Here is a 25,866-nt window from a genome sequence, read left to right as displayed (position 1 = left end):
CAATGCAGGGGACACGGGTTCGTGCCCGGGTCCGAAAGGATCCCACATGCCGCGGAGCGGCTTGGCCCGTGAGCCGTGGCTGCTGGGCCTGTGCGTCTGGAGCCTGTGGTCCGCAACGGGAGAGGCCACAACAGTAAGAGGCCCGCGTACCGCAAAAAAAAAAAAAAAATATTAGACTCCAATAAAGATGTTAAAAAAAAAATACTAATGTGCATGATACAAGAGGGTAGCACTAGATAAGAAATGAAGTGGAAAGGAATAAAAGGAAGAAGTATAAATTTTAAAGAAAAAGGCAACTCATCAAAATCACTTCAATGAATGCAACAAAAACTTACCCAATAACACAAATGTCAAATGAGTCTCCTGGTTAATGACTTTATCATTAGAAGACAGAATGTGTTCTATTTTCTGAGATGAAGGAAAATACATTCCTTTATATCCCCCAATTAGACTGTTTAGTTGATTAAAAATACACGAATAAAAGAATGAAAGAAAGGGGTTGAAAAAGCACATAAATATAGTTCAATCTGCCTGTAGGACTAATATGGGGAAAAAATTTACTTGGATAGATAAGAATTTTAGAATTAGAATCATTGCACCGCATCTGATAAACTGACCATTAACTCACTCTAAAACCTGCAGACTTAAGGAAGAAATCAGGGGATTGTAAATTCATTGTATTAAATAATCCACTTATCTCCTTCTTCAACAAAATACTGATTTCTTTGCTGGAAAAATCTACTTAAATTTCAAAAAGAACTCATAATTATTTTGTAAATCTTGAAGAAATATACATAGATATAAGAAGTTCCTAAAATTCTTCACCTAAGCATTTATTTGCATGGAAATAAACTAAATTTTCATTGTGACTTGGATCTGAAGTCATAAAAAATCATCACATTTCTTAATATTAGGCCTTCTCCTAAAAGCATTCAATTAATAGTATTAAGTCAACAACCAGTCTCATCAAAAAAATGTGATTAAGTTCACTTTAAGCTATTTACTTTAATCACTTAATTAAATTAATTTAAAGTTTTTGTAATTAAATCAAAGTTTGGTTTTAAACATTCAGTGAAGTCACACAAAACAGCAGTGTTATTATACTGTATTAAGGACAACTTTACCTCTAGGCAGTCATTGAAGAGGAAGAGGGTTACTTGTTCTCCTCTGTCACAGGGGTGCTCACCTAGAGAAATTGTTTCAACTCGCTGAACTAAGCTTCGGTGAGAAGATAAAAGATTAGCCTGAATAGATTGAAAATATTAATAAAAAAGATTACTTTATAGCAAATAATTTGTAAAAGTTATAATTTAAAAGAAAGTTGTGTTGAGATTCTGTTTATATTATAACTGCAGAATCTAAATACAGTTGAGCCTTTAACAACACAGGTTTGAACTGTGTTGGTCCACTTATACACAGTGTTTTTTCAATAAATAAGTACTACACGATCCATGATTGGTTGAATCCATGAATACAGAACCACAGAAACAAAGGGCCAACTATAAAGTTACATGCAGATTTTCTACTGCACTGGTGGGGCTGATGCCCTTAACACCCAGTTGTTCAAGGGTCAACCGTTAACAAGAAAAAGAAAATAAGTTGACAATCATCAAAAATGAATACCTACTGGACATCCATCTACTTCATAAACAACATCGAAAATTTGCTTTTGAGCTTCTGTCTTTCTCTTATCCTCATTAATATGGCTGAAAAATTAATAAGGTTACTTTTAGAACAAGACTATAAAAACTGTATATACATACATCTCGTGTCACAAACAAAAATCCTTCCATGTGAGTCTATCTTAATTTTGATACCTGTATCAGTTAAAATATTCCCTAAAAGTATCCCACTACATTAAAAAAAATTTCATACAACCCTTCAGAGAAGTATATTTTGCTTTAGTCCTTACAATATTGTGTCTTTTTTTTAAATTATACTCACTATACTCACTCACTTCCTAAAATACGTTACAATGGTATAAACTTCAGGTTCTCATAATCTAAGTGTAAGTTCAGGTAAGGTTTTATGCAAATCATTCCTAAGTCATATGCTAATCATTTCACTGAAATAAAAATTAAGACTAATGGACAAGATGGAATAAGGAGGAAAAAAATATACTCTGCCTGAAACAACTAAAAAAATAAAAACAATCAAAGTATAATGAAACAGGGTTCTCAAGTCACTGGAAGTCAATTCCTGTGAGACAGGAAACAATGCAAGGCCAATTATATCCTGTATACAAAAGATACACTTTACATACAAAGACATAAATAGACTGAAAGTAAAATGATGAAAAAGAGCACAATATTCAAGTATACATGGAACATTCTCCAGGTTAAGTCATAAAATAGGCCTCAAAAAGTTTGAAAGGACTGAAATAATACAAAGTATATTTTCCATAAACAATGAAGTAAAATCAGAAATTGATAACAAAAGGAAATTTTGAAAATTCACAAATATGTGGGAATTAGCCAAAACACTCCTACACAACCAATGGGTCAAGAAGTAATCACAAGGGAAATTAGAAAATACTTTCAGATAAACAAAAACACAAAATTTATGGAATATGACTAAAGCAATGCTTAAAGGGAAATTTATAGCTATAAAAGTGTACAATTAGGGGCTTCCCTGGTGGCGCAGTGGTTGACAATCTGCCTGCCAATGCAGGTGACACGGGTTTGAGCCCTGGTCCAGGAAGATCCCACATGCCACGGAGCAACTAAGCCTGTGTGCCACAGCTTCTGAGCCTGCGCTCTAGAGCCCACGTGCCACGACTACTGAAGCCTGCACGTCTAGAGCCTGTGCTCCACAACAGGAGAAGCCACCACAATGAGAAGCCCGCACACCGCAATGAAGAGTAGCCCCTGCTCACCGCAACTAGAGAAAGCCCCCGCACAGCAAAGAAGACAACAATGGAGACCCAGTGCAGCCAAAAATAAATAAATAAATAAATTTAAAGAAGTGAAAAAAAAAGTGTACAATTAAAAAAATGATCTCGGGGCTTCCCGGGTGGCGCAGTGGTTGAGAGTCCGCCTGCTGATGCAGGGGACACAAGTTCGTGCCCCGGTCCGGGAGGATCCCACATGCCGCGGAGCAGCTGGGCCCATGAGCCATGGCCGCTGAGCCTGAGCGTCCGGAGCCTGTGCTCTGCAACGGCAGAGGCCACAGCAGTGAGAGTCTCGCATACCGCAAAAAAAAAAAAAAAAAAATGATCTCGGGCTTCCCTGGTGGCGCAGTGGTTGAGAGTCCGCCTGCTGATGCAGGGGACATGGGTTTGTGCCCCGGTCCGGGAAGATCCCACATGCCGCGGAGCGGCTAGGCCTGTGAGCCATGGCCGCTGAGCCTGTGCGTCCGGGGCCTGTGCTCCACAACGGGAGAGGCCGCAACAGTGAGAGGCCCGCGTACAGCAAAAAAAAAAAAAAAAAAAAGAAAAAAATAAGATCTCAAACCAGTTTCCTAGCCTTCTACTGTAAGACACTGGGGAGGAAAAAAGAGCAAGCTAAATCTAAAGCAAGCAGGAAAAAAGAAATCATAAAGATCAGAGTGAAAATGAATGAAATAGAGAATAGAAAAAAATCAACAAACCTAAAAGCTTTTTTCTTTTATGAAAATACGTTAACACTCACTGCTTAATTCGTAGTTTGTAGAAAGGATCAAGTTAAATAACGTGTGAGTACGTTAAACCACAAAGTGTTGAAAAACACTATTATCCTGATCCCAAAATAACAAAGCAAAAGCATGAAGGCTGGCTGATTAACATATAATATACAAACATAAGCAAAAGCCAAAATATGCATAATGCTTTCAGCAGCAACAGAAGCTGGTATTCATTAATTTGAGCATTATGCTACTGCTGGATCGTTTCACTAGAGATAGTAATCTTTCTCTCTAGGAGCTCCTTTGCGAGTATTTTTAAGAAACGCTATTTCACATAGAAGCACCTCATGGAATCTCAGAAATCATTTAAATCTACTGAATATGTCTATTATGTAAAGCTCAAAGAAGTGAAATGCCCTCGCCCTTCACGAAGCAAAACAATTAACAGCAACAGAGTTTTCAATTTTGATCATATTAGTCAGGAAAAAATCATTTCTGATTAATGCTATGTCTTCAAGTTAAACCTACAGTAAACAGCTTAAGTTTAACAATCAAGTTCCCTAGTAAATTTCTTTGAGATTATACTTCTAATACATCTCCAACAAACTGTATCAATTTAATTCCATAGAATTCAAAGTAAGAAACAAAAAGTCAAAGCTAATGTGAAAAAAGTATTATAAACTTCTTCTTTACATCATGGTCAAATTCCCAATTTCCATTTGGGTAGTTTATAAGAATATGAAGACAAAAACAAGCTAAGACTGGAGGTATATGAAGAAAATGTCTACTAGTGTATTTTTTTTACAATTTTCAAATTTCTAAACCATTGTTACTCTCTGCATAATAGTTCAATACCTTCAGAAATATGTTTTAAATTAATTATTGTATGCTTAACAATACTTCTAACATTTTAATGTGTGACTACACTACTATAAAATAATTTAGATACTATTACAGAATTATGCTACTGATATTTTTCTCACCATTTATGATTCTAGTTGTTCTACCAATTCCATTTTAAATCTAAGGAGCAATAAAAAATTGAAATAATGTACTTACGTCATTACTTCCTTTAGTGATCCAATAGCTTTTTCTAGAGTGCTTTTGTCAGGATTTTCTTCAGCTGTATGCTTCTTAAGATCTGTAATGATAAAATGTTTTCTCTATGATTAAAAAAAATTCATTGGTTCTCCAACTATGACTTAAAAATGCTGTCCACTTTGATAGATACAGGTTGATTCATTTTTAAAAAATAATATCTAACTTTTACTTGTTTTATGCAGGCTTCCCTGGTGGTGCAGTGGTTGAGAGTCCGCCTGCCGATGCAGGGGGACACGGGTTCGTGCCCCGGTCCAGGAAGATACCACATGCTGCGGAGCGGCTGAGCCCTGTGAGCCATTGGCCACTGAGCCTGCACGTCCGGAGCCTGTGCTCCGCAATGGGAGAGGCCACAACAGTGTGAGGCCCGCGTATTGCAAAAAAAAAAAAAAAAAAAAAAAATGTTTTATGCAATGTTCCCTTTTAAGAGCTCTCTTCTTAAATGTATTAAAGTTTCCATGTTTTTTCATTGACTAAATTTCCAGAATATGTAACAGATTTTCTTACACTATTTCAATTCCCTTCTAGTAAAGCTTGAGGACTCCTAGATTCTTCAAACTCTCTCCATAGTGCTGAAGGAAAACACATGATTCTCAATTAGCTAAGAAATCATTATATATGCCATATTTCATAGCGGGGTCCATGGCTCCATCACAGAAAGCAGTTGGTGTCCTCAAGAGATGGTTTTGTTTAGTTTGTAGGTTCATGAGATGCTTACACTTTGACTCTTCTTATCCAAGTTGCTTATAATGTTCCATCTAACTGTTTGTTCCCCAATACCAGGCCCACCTAATCTTTTAAGTGGAATGATAGAAGAAAGACTTAGAAATCAAGTTCATTTTAGTCATGACAACATCTGATGGGATTCCTATAAGTACTTAAGGAAACAATAATGAAGATAAATTTAAAAAATACCCTGCTTTGTAAAGTTAAAAGTTCATGTGTTCATATATTCTTCTTATAATCTGTAAAACAGGATAGCTTTTAAAGACTGGGGAAATCATCTTATATGTTAGTAATTCTAAACTACATTAGATAACCTCAAAGAGAATAAAAATGATCAATTTTTGTAGTTACAACCATAACTCATAGTTTAACCAATATACTTTAAAGACAATAGATTAAAGTCACAAACTTAGCCTCCTTATCTGCTACACACACTATTGTAGTTAAGGTTTGGGGACCAAAATGCTTTATTATACTTATTCCTATTTGTAATTTAATTTTCATACTTAAATTTAAAAAATATAAAAATTGGGCTTCCCTGGTGGCACAGTGGTTGAGAGTCCACCTGCCAATGCAGGGGACATGGGTTCGTGCCCCGGTCCGGGAGGATCCCACATGCCGCGGAGCAGCTGGGCCCGTGAGCCATGGCCGCTGAGCCTGTGCGTCCAGAGCCTGTGCTCCGCAACTGGAGAGGCCACAAGAGTGAGAGGCCCGCGTACCGCAAAAAAAATAATAATAATTAAAAAAAATAAAAATAATAAAAAAAAAATTGACTGTCCTATAACTATTCACTACTTTAGTCAGGTAATATAAAAGCATATAAATATGCCTTTCTTTTCATGCAGGCATAATTTATTCATATTTATTCATAAAAATTAACTCTGCTATAAAAATCCCCTTCATTTATATCTGTAGTTTAAGTTTTAGAATAAACGGATGTATGTTTCAAGAGTGTTCTGCACAATGTAAGAAAAAAAAGCATAAAATGAAGCATAAAGAACTTTTACTAAGATTCAGAAAAAGACTAAATCACTTGAGACACATTAATCATCTCTGATCTTGTAATTTTGTGGGTGAATTTCGTGTGGATGTAAACTGATCGTGAAATTAGTGATGCACCATGAAATATAAGAAGACTTTTAGTAGACAGACAAAAAGTACAATACTAGTCAATATAATTGACATCACAACAAATAAAGCATTTTAGGCCAGAGTGAATTTTTTGTAGCACCAGTGATTATTCAGATTATCCATAAAGATATTTCCTATGTAAAAGATATAAGCTTTAAAGTTGAAACCTAAGAGGATTTTGAAAATGAGAAATTTTTCAAATTTTTTAGAACAAAACAATTCCATAGAAACATCCAAAATTGTCTGGAAACAGATCAGACAAGTACCATTTAAAAGTAATGCAACACTGGGTAACCTCTGTACTGGTCGGATGAGAAGTTCAACAAGGCTTTGCCGCCCACATTCTGGTTTAGCTTGGTTTATCTGAAAGGAATTAATTTATTCAATAATTATTTAAAAGGTTTTCTGCAAAGATTAGACATTACATTTACTAGATTACACTTTTATCATTTGTGCCCTGATAAGAACTAACAGAAGTAGGGTGGCAGTTGTTCTCTGGCAGATTACTGTGGCTAAATAATCCCCCAAGGCCTGAAATGGCCTCCTGGCAAGCCAAGGATTAACACCTTAAACAGAGAGTGAGTTCTCTAAGCACTCTTATACATTTCATTTGAGTTTCTCTTACATCTACACCATTCAAAAGAAAAAAAACAAATTTAAAATATTAATTATGCTGATACCATTTGGATAAACAAAGTAAGGCACTGGTAAGAAAAAAAATCATTAAAAGCAAAACAAAACTCATTGGAAAATTTTTAGAGGTGTTTGAGAACTAAAACATGAATAAATTAAAAAAAAAACAAAACCACAGACAACATTCATATTCATTCAGCTGCCTCTTGGATCCTGCTTGTAGCATGTCAAAACTTGTGAAGCCAAACATCACTGCCACTCTCAGGTAAAGCTAAAGTTAACAGATAACATTAAGGTGTTCTTACATGGATACATTTTTACTAAAAGTATAATTTTAATGAACTTATTACATTTTTATTTGAAAGAAATGCACATTACCTTCAGAAAAGCATGAAATCTTGGTTTCTGTTTTTCACATTTAATAATTGTTTCCTTGCTCATTTCAAAGAAGTTCACAAATGGAGGGTACGTTTTTACCAAATCTTTTGACTAGCAACAATTAAAAAAAACAACACATTAATTGGTAATGGATGTTACCCTTAGTCAATGAAACTTAAAGTTGAATAATCAATAGTCAAAATCTGACATACTGGACCCACATAAAAGTTTAAAATAAGTTTCTTCTCAAGTTAAATACAGGAATTTATTTTATAAACTTTTCACTAACTACTGTGTTAACTGCTAAACAAAATGCATCAATTGGTACCCAGAGCCTAAAGCCTGAAAAGCAAACAAAGACTCAAAAAGAAAAAGAAGTATATGAAAGCTTATAGCATTGATATAAACATGACAAAGTTTTAAAACTTCTATAAGTTCAGAATATAGTAATTATAGTTGATCTATACAGAATCCAAGAACATGCTATTATCTACTGAAGGATCCAAACCACCATTAAAAGACCAACTGTACTGGGTAATTTTTAGGTAAAATGAAAACAAAAAAAAAGGAACTTGACTAATTGAGACTAACAGGTATCAAAAAGATATGGGACAATAATTTGCATATTTGGAATTCTCAACCAACCAGAAAAAAACATCTAAGGGATATAGGGTAAAGATCAAAGTTAGGAGACCTCGGAAAACAAAAGTAAATGGGCAAGAATCCAAGGCAGTGAAACTTACAAATCATATCCAAAGAGACTGAAAGAAATTTATAAATCCTATTCACAGCATCTCATCCAAAATTAATATACTTTATTTGATAAACTATGTTGTTCTTATCTTAGAGAAGAAACAGTTCATTAGAAACTTTTATGCAGACACAAAGACAGTAAAAACTGCTATCAACTAAGGAAAGAAATGACTAAAACTCGATTACTGAAAATTCCAAAAAAATCATTAATCTGTGGCTATTTATAAGAGGCAAATAACATATATATAGTAAAATGTTTGTAGCACAATACAACAATTAGTGTTCCTAATGATGATCTTGAGCTATCAAGAAAGTGTTAGACTGTATAGAGAAGGCATGTTTCAGAAGAGAAGAACACTTGCAATATATTTTACAAACACAACTATGTCAAAGTGTTTAAAAAGCTCTCACATTTAAACAGGTAACTTTCATTCCCTGTCAGTCCTTGTTGAGATGATACTTTAATCTGAAAACTTAAAAAGGAAATAAAATACTTACATATTTAAGAAAGATATCACCAATACTTTTGCTCTCATCCCAATTAACAATAAGGTCTTCAAGATCATCCTGAAAAAACACAAAATGGGACAAGGAGATTGATTTTGACAATCTCTTTAACATCTTTTTATATTTAAGATATTCACTTGAAAGATGCACTTTACAATGTATCTTAATTTGATGTGTATAACAATTAATAACATTCTTTCTCCTCAACAAGAAATTAACTTTTTGACTATGAGGAAAATATCCTTTGAAAAATAATTAAGAAAAATAATTAAGAAAATAATTGAAAAATAATTAAGAAAAATAATTAAGAAAATAATTAAGGGTTCGAGTCCTGGTCCGGTAAGATCCCACATGCTGTGGAGCAACTAAGCCCGTGAGCCACAACTACTGAGCCCACGCACCACAATTACTGAAGCCCACGCACCTAGGGCCCATGTTCCGCAACAAGAGAAGCCACTGCAATGAGAAGCCCGCACACTGCAACGAAGAGTAGCCCCCACTTGCCGCAACTAGGAAAAAGCCCGTGCATGGCAGCAAAGACCCAATGCAGGCAAAAACAAATAAATAAATTTATTTAAAAAAAAAAAGAAGACTAAGTCTAACTTCCCAGTATGATGTGGTAGTTCAGTATCTTTTCTAATTATTAACTATAAAGCTGATGGTGTGATTAATTATAGAATTAATTAATTATAGAAAACTACTTTCGATCTTGATGCTGAAACATCAGCCATTAGAAACTGTAATCTATAAAGGGGTCAGCAAACTTTACTTAAAGGGCCAGAAGGTAAGTATTTTAAGGCTTGCAGGCCACATGGTTTCTGTCACAAGTCCTCAACTCTGTCCTTGTAGAGTGGAAGGAGCCATAGATAATACATAAATGATTATGTGTGGCTGTGTATCAATAAAACTTCCCGTACCAAAACAAGCAAAACTTTACCAAAATCCTAAATTGGCTGGATTCGGTCCACTGACTACAGTTTGCTAATCCCTGGCCTATAAAATTTCTCAATCATCATCCTAAAATACTATATATTTTCAAAATTTAGAAGACACCCTAAAAGCTTTCTAGGATAATAAAACAAAACACAAATCAGATGATAAAATGAGATACCAAGAAATGACATGCCCTAATTGAAATCCTAAAAGTGACTTTAAAGTAGAAATTAATCAATAAACTTATACAAGAGCTTTTCAAAGTGTTATATGCAGACCCCCCCAAAACACACTTTTTTAGTGGGATCCACGAGATTAAACTATTTTTACTACACTACTAAGGCATTATTTGACTTTTTTATTCTAATTCTCTCATAAGGATACAACAGAGTTTTCTAGAGGCTATATACATGATGTGTGATACTGCAACAGAATGAATTAAGAAGTAGGCAGGAGAAATAGTCTTCTATTAAGCCAGACAGAAAAAAAAACATAAATCAACATCACTCCTCACTATTTGTTTTGGAAATTAGTTATTTTTTAAAAGAACACGTTATTTATCTATCATATAATGAGTCATTATTACTTTAAATTTATTAATGTATGTTTTAAAAACTGGATATCCACACAAAAAAAGATGAACTTAAACCCTCACCTCAGCCAAAAATGAACTCAAGATACGTTCTAGACCTAACTGTAAGAGCTAAAACAATACAACCTCTAGAAGAAAATATAGGAGAAAATCTTCAAAACCTTGAGTTAGGAAAAAATTTCTTAGATATGACACCAAAAGCACATTACATTTTCAAAAATGGATAAATAGGACTTCATCAAAATTAAAAATTTTGGTACTTCAAAAGACACCACTAAATAAATGAAATGACAAGCAATGACAGGGTGGGAGGAAATTTCTGCAAAACACATAGCTGATAAAGGACTTGTATCTATAGTTTACAGAGAACCCTTACAACTCAGTAAGACAACAAACAACCCAACCAAAAAATGGGCACCAGATCTAAGCACACATTTCACAAAGGTAATATATGAATGGTTAACAAGCACATGAAAAGATGCTCAACATCATTAATCATTAGGGAAATGTAAATCAAAATCACTTCACATCCCAGAATGGCTATAAAAGAAAAAGGGTAAGTATTGGCAAGAATGTGTAGAAATCTGAACTCTTATAGATTACTGGTGAGAATATAAAATGATGTAAAAACCTGGCAGTTTCTCAAAAATTTTAAATATAAGTCTACCAATATGACCTAACAATTCTACTACTCCTAAGTATCTACGGAAGAGAATGAAAGCATGCCCAAACGAAGATTTGCACATAATGTTCGTATCAGCATTATTCATAACAGCCAAAAACTGAAAACAAGCTAAATTTCCATCAGTTGGTGAATGGATAAAGAAATGTAGGTTAGCCGTATAATGGACTATTATCTGGCCACACAAAGGAACAAACTACTAACGTACTAAATCATAGATGAAATTCAAAAATATGCTAAGTGAAAGAAGCCAGACATAAGACACCACATATTATATATTCACATTTATATGAAGTTTCTAGAAAAGGCAAATTCAGAAGAAAGTAGATTAGTGGTTACCTGGACCAGGGCCTAGGAATGGGGTTTACTACAAATGGGTATGAAGGATCTTAATGGGGAAGATGAAATGCTCTAAAATGGATTTATGGTGGTGGTTGCATGACGTGGTAAAGTTATTAAAATCATTGAATCATATATTTTAAAAAGGTTGAATTTAAAGATGTAAAATGTACCTCAATAAAGCTGTTAAAAAAACTGATGCATCTTTAAAAATACTATTAGATTTTTGTTTTAATTTCAAAAACAGTTAATACCGATAGATAAAACCCATATAGGGCTTCCCTGGTGGCGCAGTGGATGAGAGTCCGCCTGCTGATGCAGAGGACAAGGGTTCGTGCCCCGGTCCGGGAAGATCCCACATGCTGCGGAGCGGCTGGGCCCGTAAGCCATGGCCGCTGAGACTGTGCGTCCAGAGCCTGTGCTCCGCAACGGGAGAGGCCACAACAGTGAGAGGCCCGTGTACCGCCAAAAAAACCCAAAAATAACAAAACCATATAAACATAAGTTCCTCAGTCATTTTTAAGAATGAAAAGGGACCCTGAGACCAAATAATTTAAGAACCACTACCCTATATTCTGCAGATTCAGAAAAGCCAAAAGGGAAAAAATTTACTTCCAATAGCAAAAAGGTGAACTCAAGCAAGAATAATTTAACAGCTCACAGTGTCAAGAACAAAGATTTAACTGTTTAAAACTGCACTTGAAAGAAACAAAAGAAAAAGATTATAAATAAGACTAATCTTGGAACAATATAATATAGTGAATTCTGGCACTGATTAGTTAGTTTTAAATACTGGTTCTAGAGCCTGTTAGTTTTGTGCTGTTAGGCAAGTTACTTAACCTTAAAGTGCCTCAATTTTCTATTATGAAAAATGAGGATAGTAATGACTCCTATCTCATAAAGGATTAAATTAGTTAATACTTGATTAGCACTTAGAAGAAACCCTAACCCTAACCCTATAGTAGTGCTCAATAAGCTATTATTAACTATATTTTCCTATGTATTTAATATAAGTAAGGGAGATATCTGGAAAACGGTGATGCAAAAAAAAAAAAAAAAACCACCTTATAGCACTGCCAATATAATCTAGTGGTACATTTTTAAAGTGTAAAAAATTACAGGATGGCTGCATATACTTATATAAGGATATTGTTACCAAAGAGCAAAATAATCTCTAGGGGATCCGAAAAATAGTCTACTGTTTCTGGTTAACCTTTAAATCCTCATGCTTGTTGATTAAATAAAGATCTCTGCCCTAATCAACTGTTAGCTCAGGGACCAAGTAAAGAAACTAAGGCTTAGAGACATTAATTTGTCCCAAATCACACAGTTGTGAACGAGTATTCATACTCAGGCTTGTCTGACTCCTGATTCTATGTCATTCTACTTGATCTATACCACAGTTCTCCCCATCAGAAACGGGGAGCCAGGTGGGCAGGCGAGCCCCAAACATCATTATTCATAGTGCCACCATTTCTTACAATGTTTCTGTAGGAATATGCTTGACTCAGTTTCGGACAGACCCTGGGACATGTCTCCTCCTAGTCCATTACACAATTCTCCATCGGATGCTCCCAAAGTTACCTCCTGGCCATAAGAAAGGAGAATTCTATAGTTCTAAGACATAGAGCATAGCTCCCAAAGTGTATTGCAAAAGTAGAGGAAGTTGTAAGCAGATGGGATTAAGAAAGCTAAGCTCCTTCCTTCTCTTCTTCCTCGCTAAGATTTCTTCTGTCCTGTTACCATCTATTTTTATACAAGATAGGTTTCTCTTTTGCTTAGCTCACAATACTCCAAATTAGCAGATTTCCCAGTATACACCTGTTCCTGAAACAAGTACAAGGTACCTTAGGACTTACACTAAATTAACAAATAACAAAGCACAAACACAGAAAGAAAACATTCTCCCTCCAACCCTTTCCTTTCTCTTTTGTTTCATCATAGTTCCATACAAAAGCAGGCATTTGCAGAAGGACCAATGGTGATTAGCCCTGAAAAGGAAAAATTCACACATAGGAAAAGAGGTGTTCATAACAATCTCAAAAATTCTCAACTTAATCTAAATATTAGCATGCTAAAAGTTGGAGGCAAATTAAGAATAAGGCTAAAGGTATCCACATGATATCTAGGATGACAAAATACACTAAGTTCCAGTCCTAATTTGGACATTTAAAAGTAGCATGACCAATGTTCAGCAAATATTTACTGACAGAAATCTAAGTGCCAGACAGTGGTTGTAAACACAGTGGGTAAAAAATGATTTTAGTCCTTCACGAAACATCTAAACATTAGTTTACTTGCCTTCTGAATTTAGTTTATTGGTAATATGAATTGCTATTGTTATTTATTGAATGCTCAGTGTTAGGCACTATGCTTAGTGACTTATAAAAATGTAAAAACTGAGAATAAAAATTTCACAACCACCCATGATTCAGATACTACTATCCCCATTTTACAGATAAGAAAACTGAAGCAATTAAAGTTACCTTACTTCAAACCCAAATCTACTTTATTCCACAGTCCATATCTGAAACCACTATGCAATGCTATAAAATAGATACCAGTGCTTCTCAGGAATACCATACCAATAAGATGATATGAAAAACTGTACAAGCTTAAGCCACATTTACACGGTTTATTCATTTACATATTAAAAGAATAAATCTACAGCATGATAATCAAGAAGCAATACAGCATTAGTAATAGTCAGGACATGGAAAGAAACTAAGTGTCCATAAATGAATCAATGGATAAAGAAAATGTGGTATATACAATGAAATATTATTCAGCCATGAAAAGAAGGTTATCCTGCAATCTGTGACAACATGGATGGACCTTGAGGGCATTATGCTACGTGAGGTAAGTCAGAGAAAACAAATACTATATGATCTCACTTACATGTGGAATATTTAAAAAAAAAAACCTCATAGATACAGAGAACAGATTGGTAGTTGCCAGAGGCAGGGGGAGGAGTGGGTGAAATGCGTAAAGGTGGTCAAAAGGTGCAAACTTCCAGTTATAAGAAAAATAAGTCCTTAGGCTGTAATGTAGAGCATGGTGACTATAGTTAACAATACTGTTTTGTATATCTGAAAGTTGCTAAGGGAGTAGATCTTAAAAGTTCTCATCACAAAGGAAAAAAAAAAACAACTATGTGTGGTGGCAGATGTTAACTAAACTTATTGTGCTGACCATTTTGCAATACATATATCAATCCATTATGTTGTACACCAAAAACTAATACAATGCTATATGTCAATTTTATCTCATTAGAAGGGGGGGCAAGACAACATTAGGGTTTAGGAGAACAGACTGAGACAAAAAAGGGTTCAAATTCAGTGTCCAGCATTTATTATATGACTGACTTTAGAAAAATTATTTAATCTCTGTATGTAGCAGTTTCACATCTGTAAAAGTGGACAATTATAATATCAACTTCTTGGTAATGTTCAATAGATGTGACAATACTTGATAAATGGTGGGCTACATTCAAAAGAAGAAAAAAATGTTATGCATAAAAAAACCAGAAAGAAAATACAACAAAATTTTAGGAGTATTTGGGTTATGGGATTATAGGTTTTTTCTACTCCTTTTTCCTTTATTTTACAAATAAATGTTTGACAGCACACATTGCCGTCACTGTAGAAAAAAACATAGGCTTTAAAATTTTAAACGTATGACAAACCTGTAATCAGCTAAAAAACAACTACTAGTTGAAATACTGGTAATCCAAGTTTATAAAAGCTTAAAAAATTACGTTACACATTAGAAAACTAAAGGGTGACCATCGTTTTCAAAGCTCCAGTGACTCACTAGTGAATGAAACAAAAAAGCAGACTCACAGATATAGAGAACAAACTAGTGGTTACTGGTGGGAAGATGGAAGCAAGGAGGGCAATTTAAGGGTAGTGTGGAAAAAGAGGGTTATTATGGGATTAGATGACATTATGTATATGAAACTTTTGAAAACTGTAAAGCACTATAGAATTTAAAGACTCTTTCATCTAGTAAAAAAGAAATTTTTTTTTAAAAAGATCCAGTCAATCAGAGAACATGATTTTCTGAATTGAGATTATGATCCTATACACATAAAAGTATGTAACATTTTATATTGGATGGGAACTTGCACACCCAGACTGGCTAAATGACTAACACAAAGTGATCCACAAATTAGTAGTAAAACACCAAGATGAAAACCTGCTTGCCTTTCCACTCTACCTTTATGCCTCTCAGTGTTTATGAAAAAAAAAAAAAAAACCATTCCAAGAAAATTTTACTCTTCAAATATTCAGAATCCTAACTGGAAATAAGGAGAAACTAGCCTGAGATTCTATAGTTTGTTTTTTTTTTTTTGTGGTAGGCGGGCCTCTCACTGCTGTGGCCTCTCCCGTTGCGGAGCACAGGCTCCGGACGTGCAGGCTCAGTGGCCATGGCTCATGGGCCCAGCTGCTCCGCGGCATGCGGGATCCTCCCGGACCAGGGTACAAACCTGTGTACCCTGCATCGGCAGGCGGACTCTCAACCACTGCACCACCAGGGAAGCCCGATTCTATAGCTTTTTAAGAAAAGACAGACTCTCCTTCAAAATTACTTGTAAATCTAGAAATAAGTGAAATGTGGTCAAGAATATTGATAAAATATACAAGCACTTGATAAATTGCATTTTTATTAACTTATAAGTCTTTTATATTTTTGTCCACAACGTGCAGTAAAATCAAAAGTAAGTTAATGTATTTGTTTGAAAACATTCTGTAATTCAGATTGATCTTTTTATTGTAATATAGAATAAACATTTAGGGAAAAGTTTTCAATTAGCAATAATAGCACGCCTCAGATAAACCTCATTGGGTATGATACTGCCACTGCACAAAGCTGGAAGAGACATTAATATGGGTTGTTTTGAGAGGAAAACTGATAAATTTTGCTCAGGCATCACATAGGTAAACTAAGAGGAAATAATGCTAAACTACTTTTAAGGGTTCAGCTAAACCTGCCCCAAAATTACTTTACTATGAGAGATTGATACCTGGAATTCATGGACCCTTTATCAAGGGAAAATCATTAAAAAGAGGATAGCATTGTCTTACACGGTTTTGGCATTTATCTGACCATAAAGATAGAGAGAAATGAAAGAAATGATCTCGAGTCCCTTCCAACTTCACAGTTTTTCAAATAAACCAAAGCAAAACAAAAACATACAACTTAGGATGAACAACAGCAGGAAAATAAGAAAAATAGTACTAGCAAACATGTCTCTATAGAAAAGACTTCATAAGGTCTAAATTCCTTATTTTCAAATTAATCAAAATCAAAACACAGGCAAACAGCAAATATTAATAAGGCACTGGAGCAAAGGGACAAATGATTCAAAGGAATAAATGAGGGATTAAGCAATTTTAAATACAAAACTTATTTAGCTAGTCAGAAGCACCTGAAAAATCGTACTAAATATACACAATGAAAAAAGAATTACTACTACACTAACACATACAAATTTACCTTTATCTTAGTGTGCACATCAAAGATATCTGGAATACTACCAAAAATAGTCTTAATCTCTTCTGGTGCAAGGATAGGCCCACCTCGTTGTCCTTCCTCTTCCAAAGGCACTTGAAATAGCTAAAAGGTAAAAAAGATTAGTTTAGGTCGATTGTGGAAAAAGAAAAAAAATTAAAAATCTAACATACAGACAGTGATAAAGGAGAGCTATGATGTTAATGGAAAAGAAAAAAAAGTTGAAAAAAAAAAAACTTCTCCCTAAATTTGAGACCTTTTCTCATAACATTTTCTAGTCTGTTTTATCCTATTTATTTATTCATCTCTGTGTGTATATACAATCTTGTAATAAAATGTTACATTAGGGCTTCCCTGGTGGCGCAGTGGTTGAGAATCTGCCTGCCAATGCAGGGGACACGGGTTTGAGCCCTGCTCTGGGAAGATCCCACATGCCACGGAGCAACTAGGCCAGTGAGCCACAACTACTGAGCCTCTGAGTGTCTGGAGCCTGTGCTCCGCAACAAGAGAGGCCGCGATAGTGAGAGGCCCGCGCACCACGATGAAGAGTGGCCCCTGCTTGCCGCAACCAGAGAAGTTCCTTGCACAGAAACGAAGACCCAACACAGCCAAAAATAAATAAATTTAAAAAAATAAAATAAAATGTCACATTAGAATCTAATAAAAGTTTATCACAGTTCTATAAATCATTAAAATTGTTAGTAGGATTCACAGTAATTTCTACTTTTTTTATTCAAGTAAGTAAGGAACAAAGCAATAAGCAGTCATACACTTAATGTAAGTACTAAATGTTTTTAAATGATAGCAAAAAAACTTGGTTTAGGGGGAAAAGACTGGATGTGAAGCTAGAAGACCTGTTTATAGCCATGTTGATCTAAGGTGGAGCTGAGGCAGTGATGCTAGCACAGGGGAGCGGCTGCAAATATAGATCATCATTAGCAGAGAGGTGTGACTGCACAGAGACCATAATAAATCAATTGCTTGCAGACTCATATCAAAACCCTGTCAGAAGTGGCAAGCGAAAACAAGCTCAGGAAAAAAACAACAACAAGCTCAGGGCTCCCACTAATTCTGCATTATGGTGAGTTGTATAGTTTTTTCATTATATATTACAATGTAATAATAATAGAAATAAAGTGCACAATAATGTAATGCCCTTGAATCATCCCGAAACCATCCCCCGCACCCCCACCATATGTGGAATAATTGTCTTCCAGAAAACCGGCCCCTGGTGCCAAAAAGGTTGGGGACTACTGTATTATATGATTCCATTTTATGACATTTTCAAAAACCACAGAATTATAAAAATGGAGAATAGATCAGTGGTTACCAGGAGGTGGAAGGAGAAAAGGGTGTGACATAAAGGAATAGTACCAGGAGTTTTTTGGGGGATGGAAATATTCTGTATCCTCATTGTAGTGGTGGTTAAACAAATTTTCACATGTGTTAAAATTCATGGAAATGTACATCAAAGAAAGAGTCAATTTTACTATATAATTAATAAAATTTGACTTAAATTTTAAAATGTTCATTGACTATTCAAAGTAAAAATAATAATGTATTATTGTGTTCTTAACATATGTGGAAGTAAAATGAATGACAACAGCACAAAGGTCAGGAGGGGATTGAAGGAAGGGGGGGAAGAAAGTACATTCTAAATAGTAAGAAACTTCATTAAGATTATGAATTGTTCCTATTTTTAAGAATGACTACAATTCTACAACAGTTTATCCCCCCTTAAAAAAATATGTGTGTGTGTGTATATATATATATATATATATATATATATATATATATTCAGGCTTTCCATTTCTGTAAGTATGGTGAAAGCTACCTGCTGAAAACAAAATACTGAAGAAAAACCTCTTTCTAAATACAGCAATAAGCTGACAAGAAAGTGAGGTACCTTCGGAGGCCAAAATCTAAGTGAAAGTAGAAAGTTGAGTACTAAATCACCTTTTGCCCCAAAGACATTTGCCTAAACTGATGAAAGTTAAGCTTCACCTATAAAAGCCTCAGTGGGAACAGGAGACCAACACAAAACCTAGTTTCCAACATACTAACAACTTCCAGTAAAATTAAGTGTGTTTAACCAATGATCCAGAAATTCCAGGTTTTTGCCCGGAATATGTTCTCAAGGAGCCATGAATAAGAATATTCACAGCAGCACTACTAGTAACAGTAAAAACAAACAGCAACGAAACACTAAAACAAATTTCAATGTCAGCAACGAAACACTAAAACAAATCTCAATGTCTATTAAAAATAAAAGTTAAAGTTGAAATATTCATACAGGAAAATGAATTACTACTACGTGCAGTGACACAAATGTGTTTCAAGAACATTTCTATCAAGTGAAAAAAGCAATTCACTAAAAAATATATACTGTTACATTTGATGTTCTACACATATGTGATAGATCTATAAGGAAAATGATAAGCACAAAATTCCAGATTACAGTTATTGCTGAGAGAGGGGAAAGAAATGGAATTGGGAAAAAACACAATAGAGGATGCAAAGATATCTGTAACCATTTATAAGCATTCCTTTATCTAGTCAACATTTAATTAAAATTCCTAAACAAAAATATTTAGACACCAAAATACATCAAGATTCATTAAAACTTCTCAGTATTCTTAAGACACAATACCTTAAAACAGTTCTACTGTTTGTTTTAATCCCTCATATAAAATTAGTTAGCCAAAATACTATTGATTCTACCTTTCCAATATTTCTCAAATCTATCCTCTTTTCATCCTCACTGATACTATCATAAGAAGTTCAGGTTCTCAAAATCTCTAACCAAGATTGCCAAAATAACCTCCAAGTAGATTTCCTTGCCTCCACAATTTCCCCTTCTTCAATTCCTCCTTCAAAGTGAACCAAGTTCCCTTCTAAAATACAAGTCAAGTGATATCATCCCTCCTCCCATCAAAAATTCTTCTATAATTACACGTGACACACTGTACAAAGGCCGTCTCCAGTCTGGCATAAGCAGTCTTAACTCTCACTGTATCCATACTCCAACCCCTATCCCAGTCCACTTAACCCACCCTCAACTCTAATCCCCCTAGACTACTCTGTAATACCTTGAATGATACATATCTTCAGTTTGTACTGTTGGAATAATCTCAAATACACTTCCTACCATACTCTTTGCATGCACCAATCATAATTATGCTTTAACACTCACTTCAATTTGTATCTTCTTTATGATACTTTTCCCAATGTTCAACCATTGAAAATTCCAGACCAAATCTTCCCTAAGCTGGAAGAGGAGCAAAATTCTCACCATACAAATCTCCAAATACCTTAACTAAACCTCCCTCATGAAGTTCATAACCTTCCACTTGGTATTATAATAGGTGTGTATGTTTTAACTCCTCTTCCAGTCTAAGTTCCTTTAAAACAGGAACCCTCTTTAACACTTGTCACAAAACTTTATATTAATAGGTACCTAAGTATTATTTGGAATACATCAAGCTTCTGGATAGTCACTTAATTTGGGAGCTAAGTTAAAATTAAGCTATTCCAAATCCAAACTAAAAAAAAAAAAGACACATTAGTCCTAAAAAAAAAAAGCTTAAAAAGAACACTATCATGAATTTAGACCACAATCTTTTAAATAAACTTAGGTGAGTTTATACTAAGCACAGTGGTATGAAAGTCTGTCTACAGTGTAATAATTACAAGTGCTTTTGAAAAAGAAGTTTTAGTGAATTTAATTGATATGCAAATTAAAATTCTGAAACTCCAGTGCCTTTACCACAGCCTGAAAGGATTTACATTTCTAGGTAATAAATGCTACCAAAGTACATGAACAGTATATGCCAAAGGGATTTTCTGCTACTCAACCACATTTTGGCTGACTATAAAAACTTCAACAAGAAACTCATCTAGGATGATTTCCCTTGAGGAAGAAGAGCAGAGCTGACTTAAAACAAGTGAAGTTTAATATAGCAGAGGGCCTCATAAAACCCTGACTACTGCTAAACAAATTAACTGTGAAGAATAATCTCTCTGTGAATACCAAGAAAGAAGTCTTTTCATTTCTTATTCATGCATTTTATCAATGGTACAAGCAACTAAAGGCCATTATATTGGACCTTAATGAGATATATTAAGATTTCAAATAGAGATCAGTTAAAAATTAAACCCAAATCAGAAACTCCCTATTATTTTTCTATTCAAAGTCAAGCTTGGTGGTATCAACCTTATTTTCCTGACAAACTATTTCTTTCATTACCACAAAGTTATTCCTTCTTTCTACAGATTCCAAAATAATGTCCTATTGTTGTGTCTTTCAGAACCTTGAATTTTGATTTATTCCTTAATATCTTCTTCAATCTCAACCTACAAGGATTCATTAGAATTGTTTTTCTTCAGAAATAACTTCATAGTACATTTTAATATTAGTAAGCAATGAGTCAACATTTGACTACTGCATAATTTAAGAAAACTCGACACAGTAAAGGATTACTAAAAAAAATGACAACCATATTGTTATGCTTCATTGCTAATTGCTTTTCCATATATATACAGTACTAAATAAAGCAGTGACTCTAGAATACACATTATCAGAAAAAGCTACCACTTCCAAATATAAATGCAGTATCTTGACATGGAAGCTGCTAAATTCTGAATTAAACTCTGTCCCCTCTAAGATTGTCTATTGAGGATCCTTCTCTCTTTAAAGTCACTATTAAAAAAAGATGCTATTTCTGCATGAATAGAACGCTACTCTTACAGTTATGCCATTTCCCTAAGAGCAGTTTTTGTCATACATTTTCATTTTTAATATCTGTTCAAATTCTATGCTTATATAATTTTCTTATAAAAAATAATACCACTTAGATTTTTTTACTTATAAACACTGGAACAGAGAACAATTTTCCCAACTCTTACCTGAATAATTGTGGCCAATATATTTACGTAATTACTTTCAGTCTGATAGAGCTCTCTTGCAACTTGCCACCTGGCTGACTGCTTTGAAGGAACTGGAGTAGAATTTTTAGATGACTTAGTACAAGACTTTGGTGTTTCTAAAAGGTAAAAAGGAGGAAAGATTTAAAATGGAAGTCAGATGTAAGTACCAAACACTGTACAAATTTAACAGGAAAAAAGGGAAAGATATCTACTCCTATAAATATACCACCATACACATTTTCATTAAAGTAGAATTTCCTCCTAGAATAAGGCCAGAAAAAAATAATGGTCATGTACTCTTCAAAAATATCGAGGTCATTAAAAACAAAGATTGATTGAAAAAAAGAACTGTTCCAGATAAGAAGAAACTAGAGAAAGATAACACAACAACCTGTGATCGTGGATTGGATCCTAAGCCAGAAAAAACTTTTTTCTTTTGCTTAAAAGCACATTAGGACATTAGTGGAATAACTGGTAAAAGTTGAAGGTCTATAGAGTAGATCATAGTATTAAATGTTAATTTCCTAATTATAATACTTATACTGTACTTATGTAAGAAATGTTCCTGTATTTTGGGAAATACACAATTAAGTATTTAGAGGTAGAGGCACATCATATCTCCAACTTTCTCTCAAAACAGCACAGATATAAAAAATACACGTGTATGTAAAAAAAGAGAGAGAGAGAGAATGAATGAATGAATACTAAAGCAAATATGGCAGAATATTTCCATTTAGGAAATCTGAATCTTTACAGCAATATATAAAGATATTTAAGTTAAAAAAGAAGGAAAAGGTTGTTACGATTACACAGCCAAAATAATAGAAAACTTTTCATATATATATGGAGAAAGACTCCCTTAAAAAAAAACAAACCCCAACATTAACTAAATTCTCTGTTAAAGTATCTTTTTTTTTTTTAACATCTTTATTGGAGTATAATTGCTTTACAATGGTATGTTAGTTTCAGCTTCACAACAAAATGAATCAGTTATATATATACATATGTTCCCATATCTCTTCCCGCTTGCGTCTCCCTCCCTCCCACCCTCCCTATCCCACCCCTCCAGGCGGTCACAAAGCACCAAGCTGATCTCCCTGTGCTATGCGGCTGCTTCCCACTAGCTATCTACCTTACGTTTGGTAGTGTATATATGTCCATGTCTCTTTATCGCTTTGTCACCGTTTACCCTTCCCCCTCCCCATAGCCTCAAGTCCATTCTCTAGTAAGTCTGTGTCTTTATTCCTGTTTCACCCCTAGGTTTTTCATGACATTTTTTTTTCTTAGATTCCATATATATGTGTTAGCATACGGTATTTGTCTCTCTCGTTCTGACTTACTTCACTCTGTATGACAGACTCTAGGTCTATCCACCTCATTACAAATAGCTATCTTAACATAAGATATTCAGTCTAACCCAAATTGGAGGGAGGATGCATTAGTATATTTTATATGTATCTCAAGAAAAAATTTTTAATGAAATTTCATGAAAGCTTAAAATACATTTTCTTACTATCAATATGGTTAGAATACTTAAACATTATATACAGAATCTCCTAATAGCAAGTTCTCAATAGGAAAAGGAATGTATAACACATAATAGAATGACATGAAAGAAGACAATATATAGTCCCAACATATCAAATTTACTCAATGATAAATAATCTTAAGCATTAATTTAAACAATCATGCATACTGTGGAGTTCTGAATGTTTAAAAAAAAACAAAAAAACAGACTTCAAAGAATTTCCCACTTGCCATATATTATTTTGGGCTACACTCACCAGACCCAGGAGCCTCTGCCATTACGGTATACTTTAGGGGGAAAAAAACTGACATACACTGATCTAATTTAATTATTGTGTCTAAGCAGTGATCTACAAACTGGGTATTCTATTATTCAGAATACCTAATACATAACAGTTGTCATGTCTGTTTTCTTTAGTGGTTCATTTTCTTCTGTCCCCTCAACTTCATATTCAAGCTTCAGTCCTTTATGTTCATCTCTTACCATCTCATGTCCATTAGGTCCACCATGATCACAGAACCAGTAAATTCTTAGATCTACATATCTAATCATAATCCCCCGCCCAAGCACCTGGTTCAGCTTTTCCAAATGCCTACTGGACATTTCTACCTCAATTTAACCTGGATTTTCTCTCAAACTACACTCTTTCCTCCAAAATATAAACTTTCTATTTTTGCTAAGGAAGAATTTCTTCCATTTAATACTTTGCCATCTTCTCCTCTTCCTCCCCATCACTCCATTCTATCAATATTTCCCCAGTGCTTCTTACTTTTCTTTCCAAACATCATTAACCCTGGTTTAGGGCCTTATTACCTTGTGGCCCAAGTCTCTAGAGATTACTTCATGGTCAGGCTATCTCTAAACTGCCTTACTTCTAATCATGCTTCAGAATAATCCACTACAAATTACTTACTCAATGAATCACTCTGCTGCTCAAGTTTCTAAAGTTCCTTGCTGATGACAATATACAGATCAGACATGCCAGTCTGATCTCAAAGTTCTCTAATATTAGGCCCCAATTAACCTTTTTCTAATGTGACTCTTACTCCTCCATCCTCCAATCAAACTGACCTATTCACTTTTCCCTAAAAACTCATTTTGCACGCTGTTACCTGTATTCTTGCTCCTCTTATAATCTCAAATCCACCTCAGTTTTCTGGGCCTACCTTAAATTGACTTTCAATTCCTTCCGTGAATATTTAGTGAGTACCTACTCTATACTAGGCACTGGGAATAAAGCAGAGAAGCTAGACAAGGTTCTTGTTCTCTTCCAGCTTACATTCTGGTGAAGCAAGTAAAATAAAGCAGTAAACAAACAATTTCTAACAGTGATAACTACTACTGAAGCCAACAACCAGGTAACGGGTTGGTAGGAAGGAGTAGTGGGACAGAGACTTAACTTTAAAGAGAACCCCGATAAGATTTAAGACAGGGAGAGCAAATATAAAGTTCCTGAGGTATGGTTGTAGTAGAAAAATCTGAAGAATAATAAAGATATTATGACTGACACCCAGAGAGGATTAGTGGAGGACAAAAGCACATGAGGTTAGAAGTAGGTGAAGAAAGATTACATAAGAACCTGAAAGCTACGGTAATACAAAGCCATTGAATGACTTCATGCAGAGGAGCGGCATGAACTAATTTATACGTTTTTAGAGACTGGTTAATCTGCATGTAGAAAGGCAAAAATGAGTACAGGGAGACCACTTGGGGACCACTGCAATTGTCTAAGAGAGACCATTTTTACAGAAAAGGTTGATAAAGGAAGTGTAACAAAGGAACAGAGTTGGAGTGGCAGAGAGAATCAAGAGTTCTAATTTGATTATATTAAGTTTAGGATGTGTATTAGACATGAACAAGGAGGTGTCAAGTATATTGTTGGACAGGGAAAACCTCAAATTTGGGAGTCAACAGCATATAGAAAAGCCATGGAATTAAATGAGATAATTTAGGAAGAATTCAATGGAGAAGAAACGACTCAGGAATAATATTCCACATTTAGAGTTAGAGAGAGAAGTTAGGTCAAGGAGAATGTGAAACGAATGATATGCAAAAGCCAAAATTAAAAAATGTGTCCAGGAAGGAGTAGCTGCTAATGTGTTGAATGCTGCTGATTACACAAAAACTGTCAGCACCCCCAGCAAGAGCAATTGGAATGAATGAAATTCAATTGGAATGAATTGAAAGGAAAATAAAAAGCAAGGAAATGAGACAATGGATCAAGGTGATTCCTTCAAGAGTACCTATATGAAAGGGAAGAGGGAAATGGGACAGTAAGTGGAAAGTATTACAGAGTCCAGGGAAGGTTTTGATTGTTTCATAAATTAGAAAACACAACAAATTTGTGTGCAGACTAAAAAAAACAGAGGGGAAAAACTGAAGATCAAGAGAGAAGAGCTAATTATAGGTGGCTTCCTGTATCAGCTGAGAACAAAGTAAATTCACCTTCCTCTGACTTCACTACCTATTTTCTCTATAATCTATGTGACATCTTCTATGATTCCTGTGTGTTAAGAACCTGCTCTT

General features: G+C 34.6%; 1 protein-coding gene across 2 annotated transcripts in view; it reads right to left on the bottom strand.

The window, feature by feature from the left end:
• Positions 1-25,866, bottom strand: part of ECT2 (epithelial cell transforming 2) — a gene marked incomplete at its 3' end in the record, with an annotated part of 64,477 nt that overhangs the window by 25,347 nt on the left and 13,264 nt on the right. For both annotated transcript variants that reach the window (XM_082655609.1, XM_082655608.1), the window contains exons 13-20: positions 21,792-21,928; positions 16,872-16,991; positions 8,818-8,886; positions 7,567-7,677; positions 6,822-6,918; positions 4,660-4,741; positions 1,628-1,706; positions 1,125-1,244 (exon numbers count right to left, since the gene is read on the bottom strand). In XM_082655609.1, coding sequence (XP_082511735.1) covers positions 1,125-1,244; positions 1,628-1,706; positions 4,660-4,741; positions 6,822-6,918; positions 7,567-7,677; positions 8,818-8,886; positions 16,872-16,991; positions 21,792-21,928 — 815 coding nt within the window. The remainder of the gene's footprint in view (positions 1-1,124; positions 1,245-1,627; positions 1,707-4,659; positions 4,742-6,821; positions 6,919-7,566; positions 7,678-8,817; positions 8,887-16,871; positions 16,992-21,791; positions 21,929-25,866) is intronic.

This window comes from Grampus griseus, assembly GCF_964374135.1.
Source record: "Grampus griseus genome assembly, chromosome: 5".
Taxonomy (NCBI): Eukaryota; Metazoa; Chordata; class Mammalia; order Artiodactyla; family Delphinidae; genus Grampus; species Grampus griseus.
This window is presented reverse-complemented; position numbering and strand designations above follow the sequence as displayed.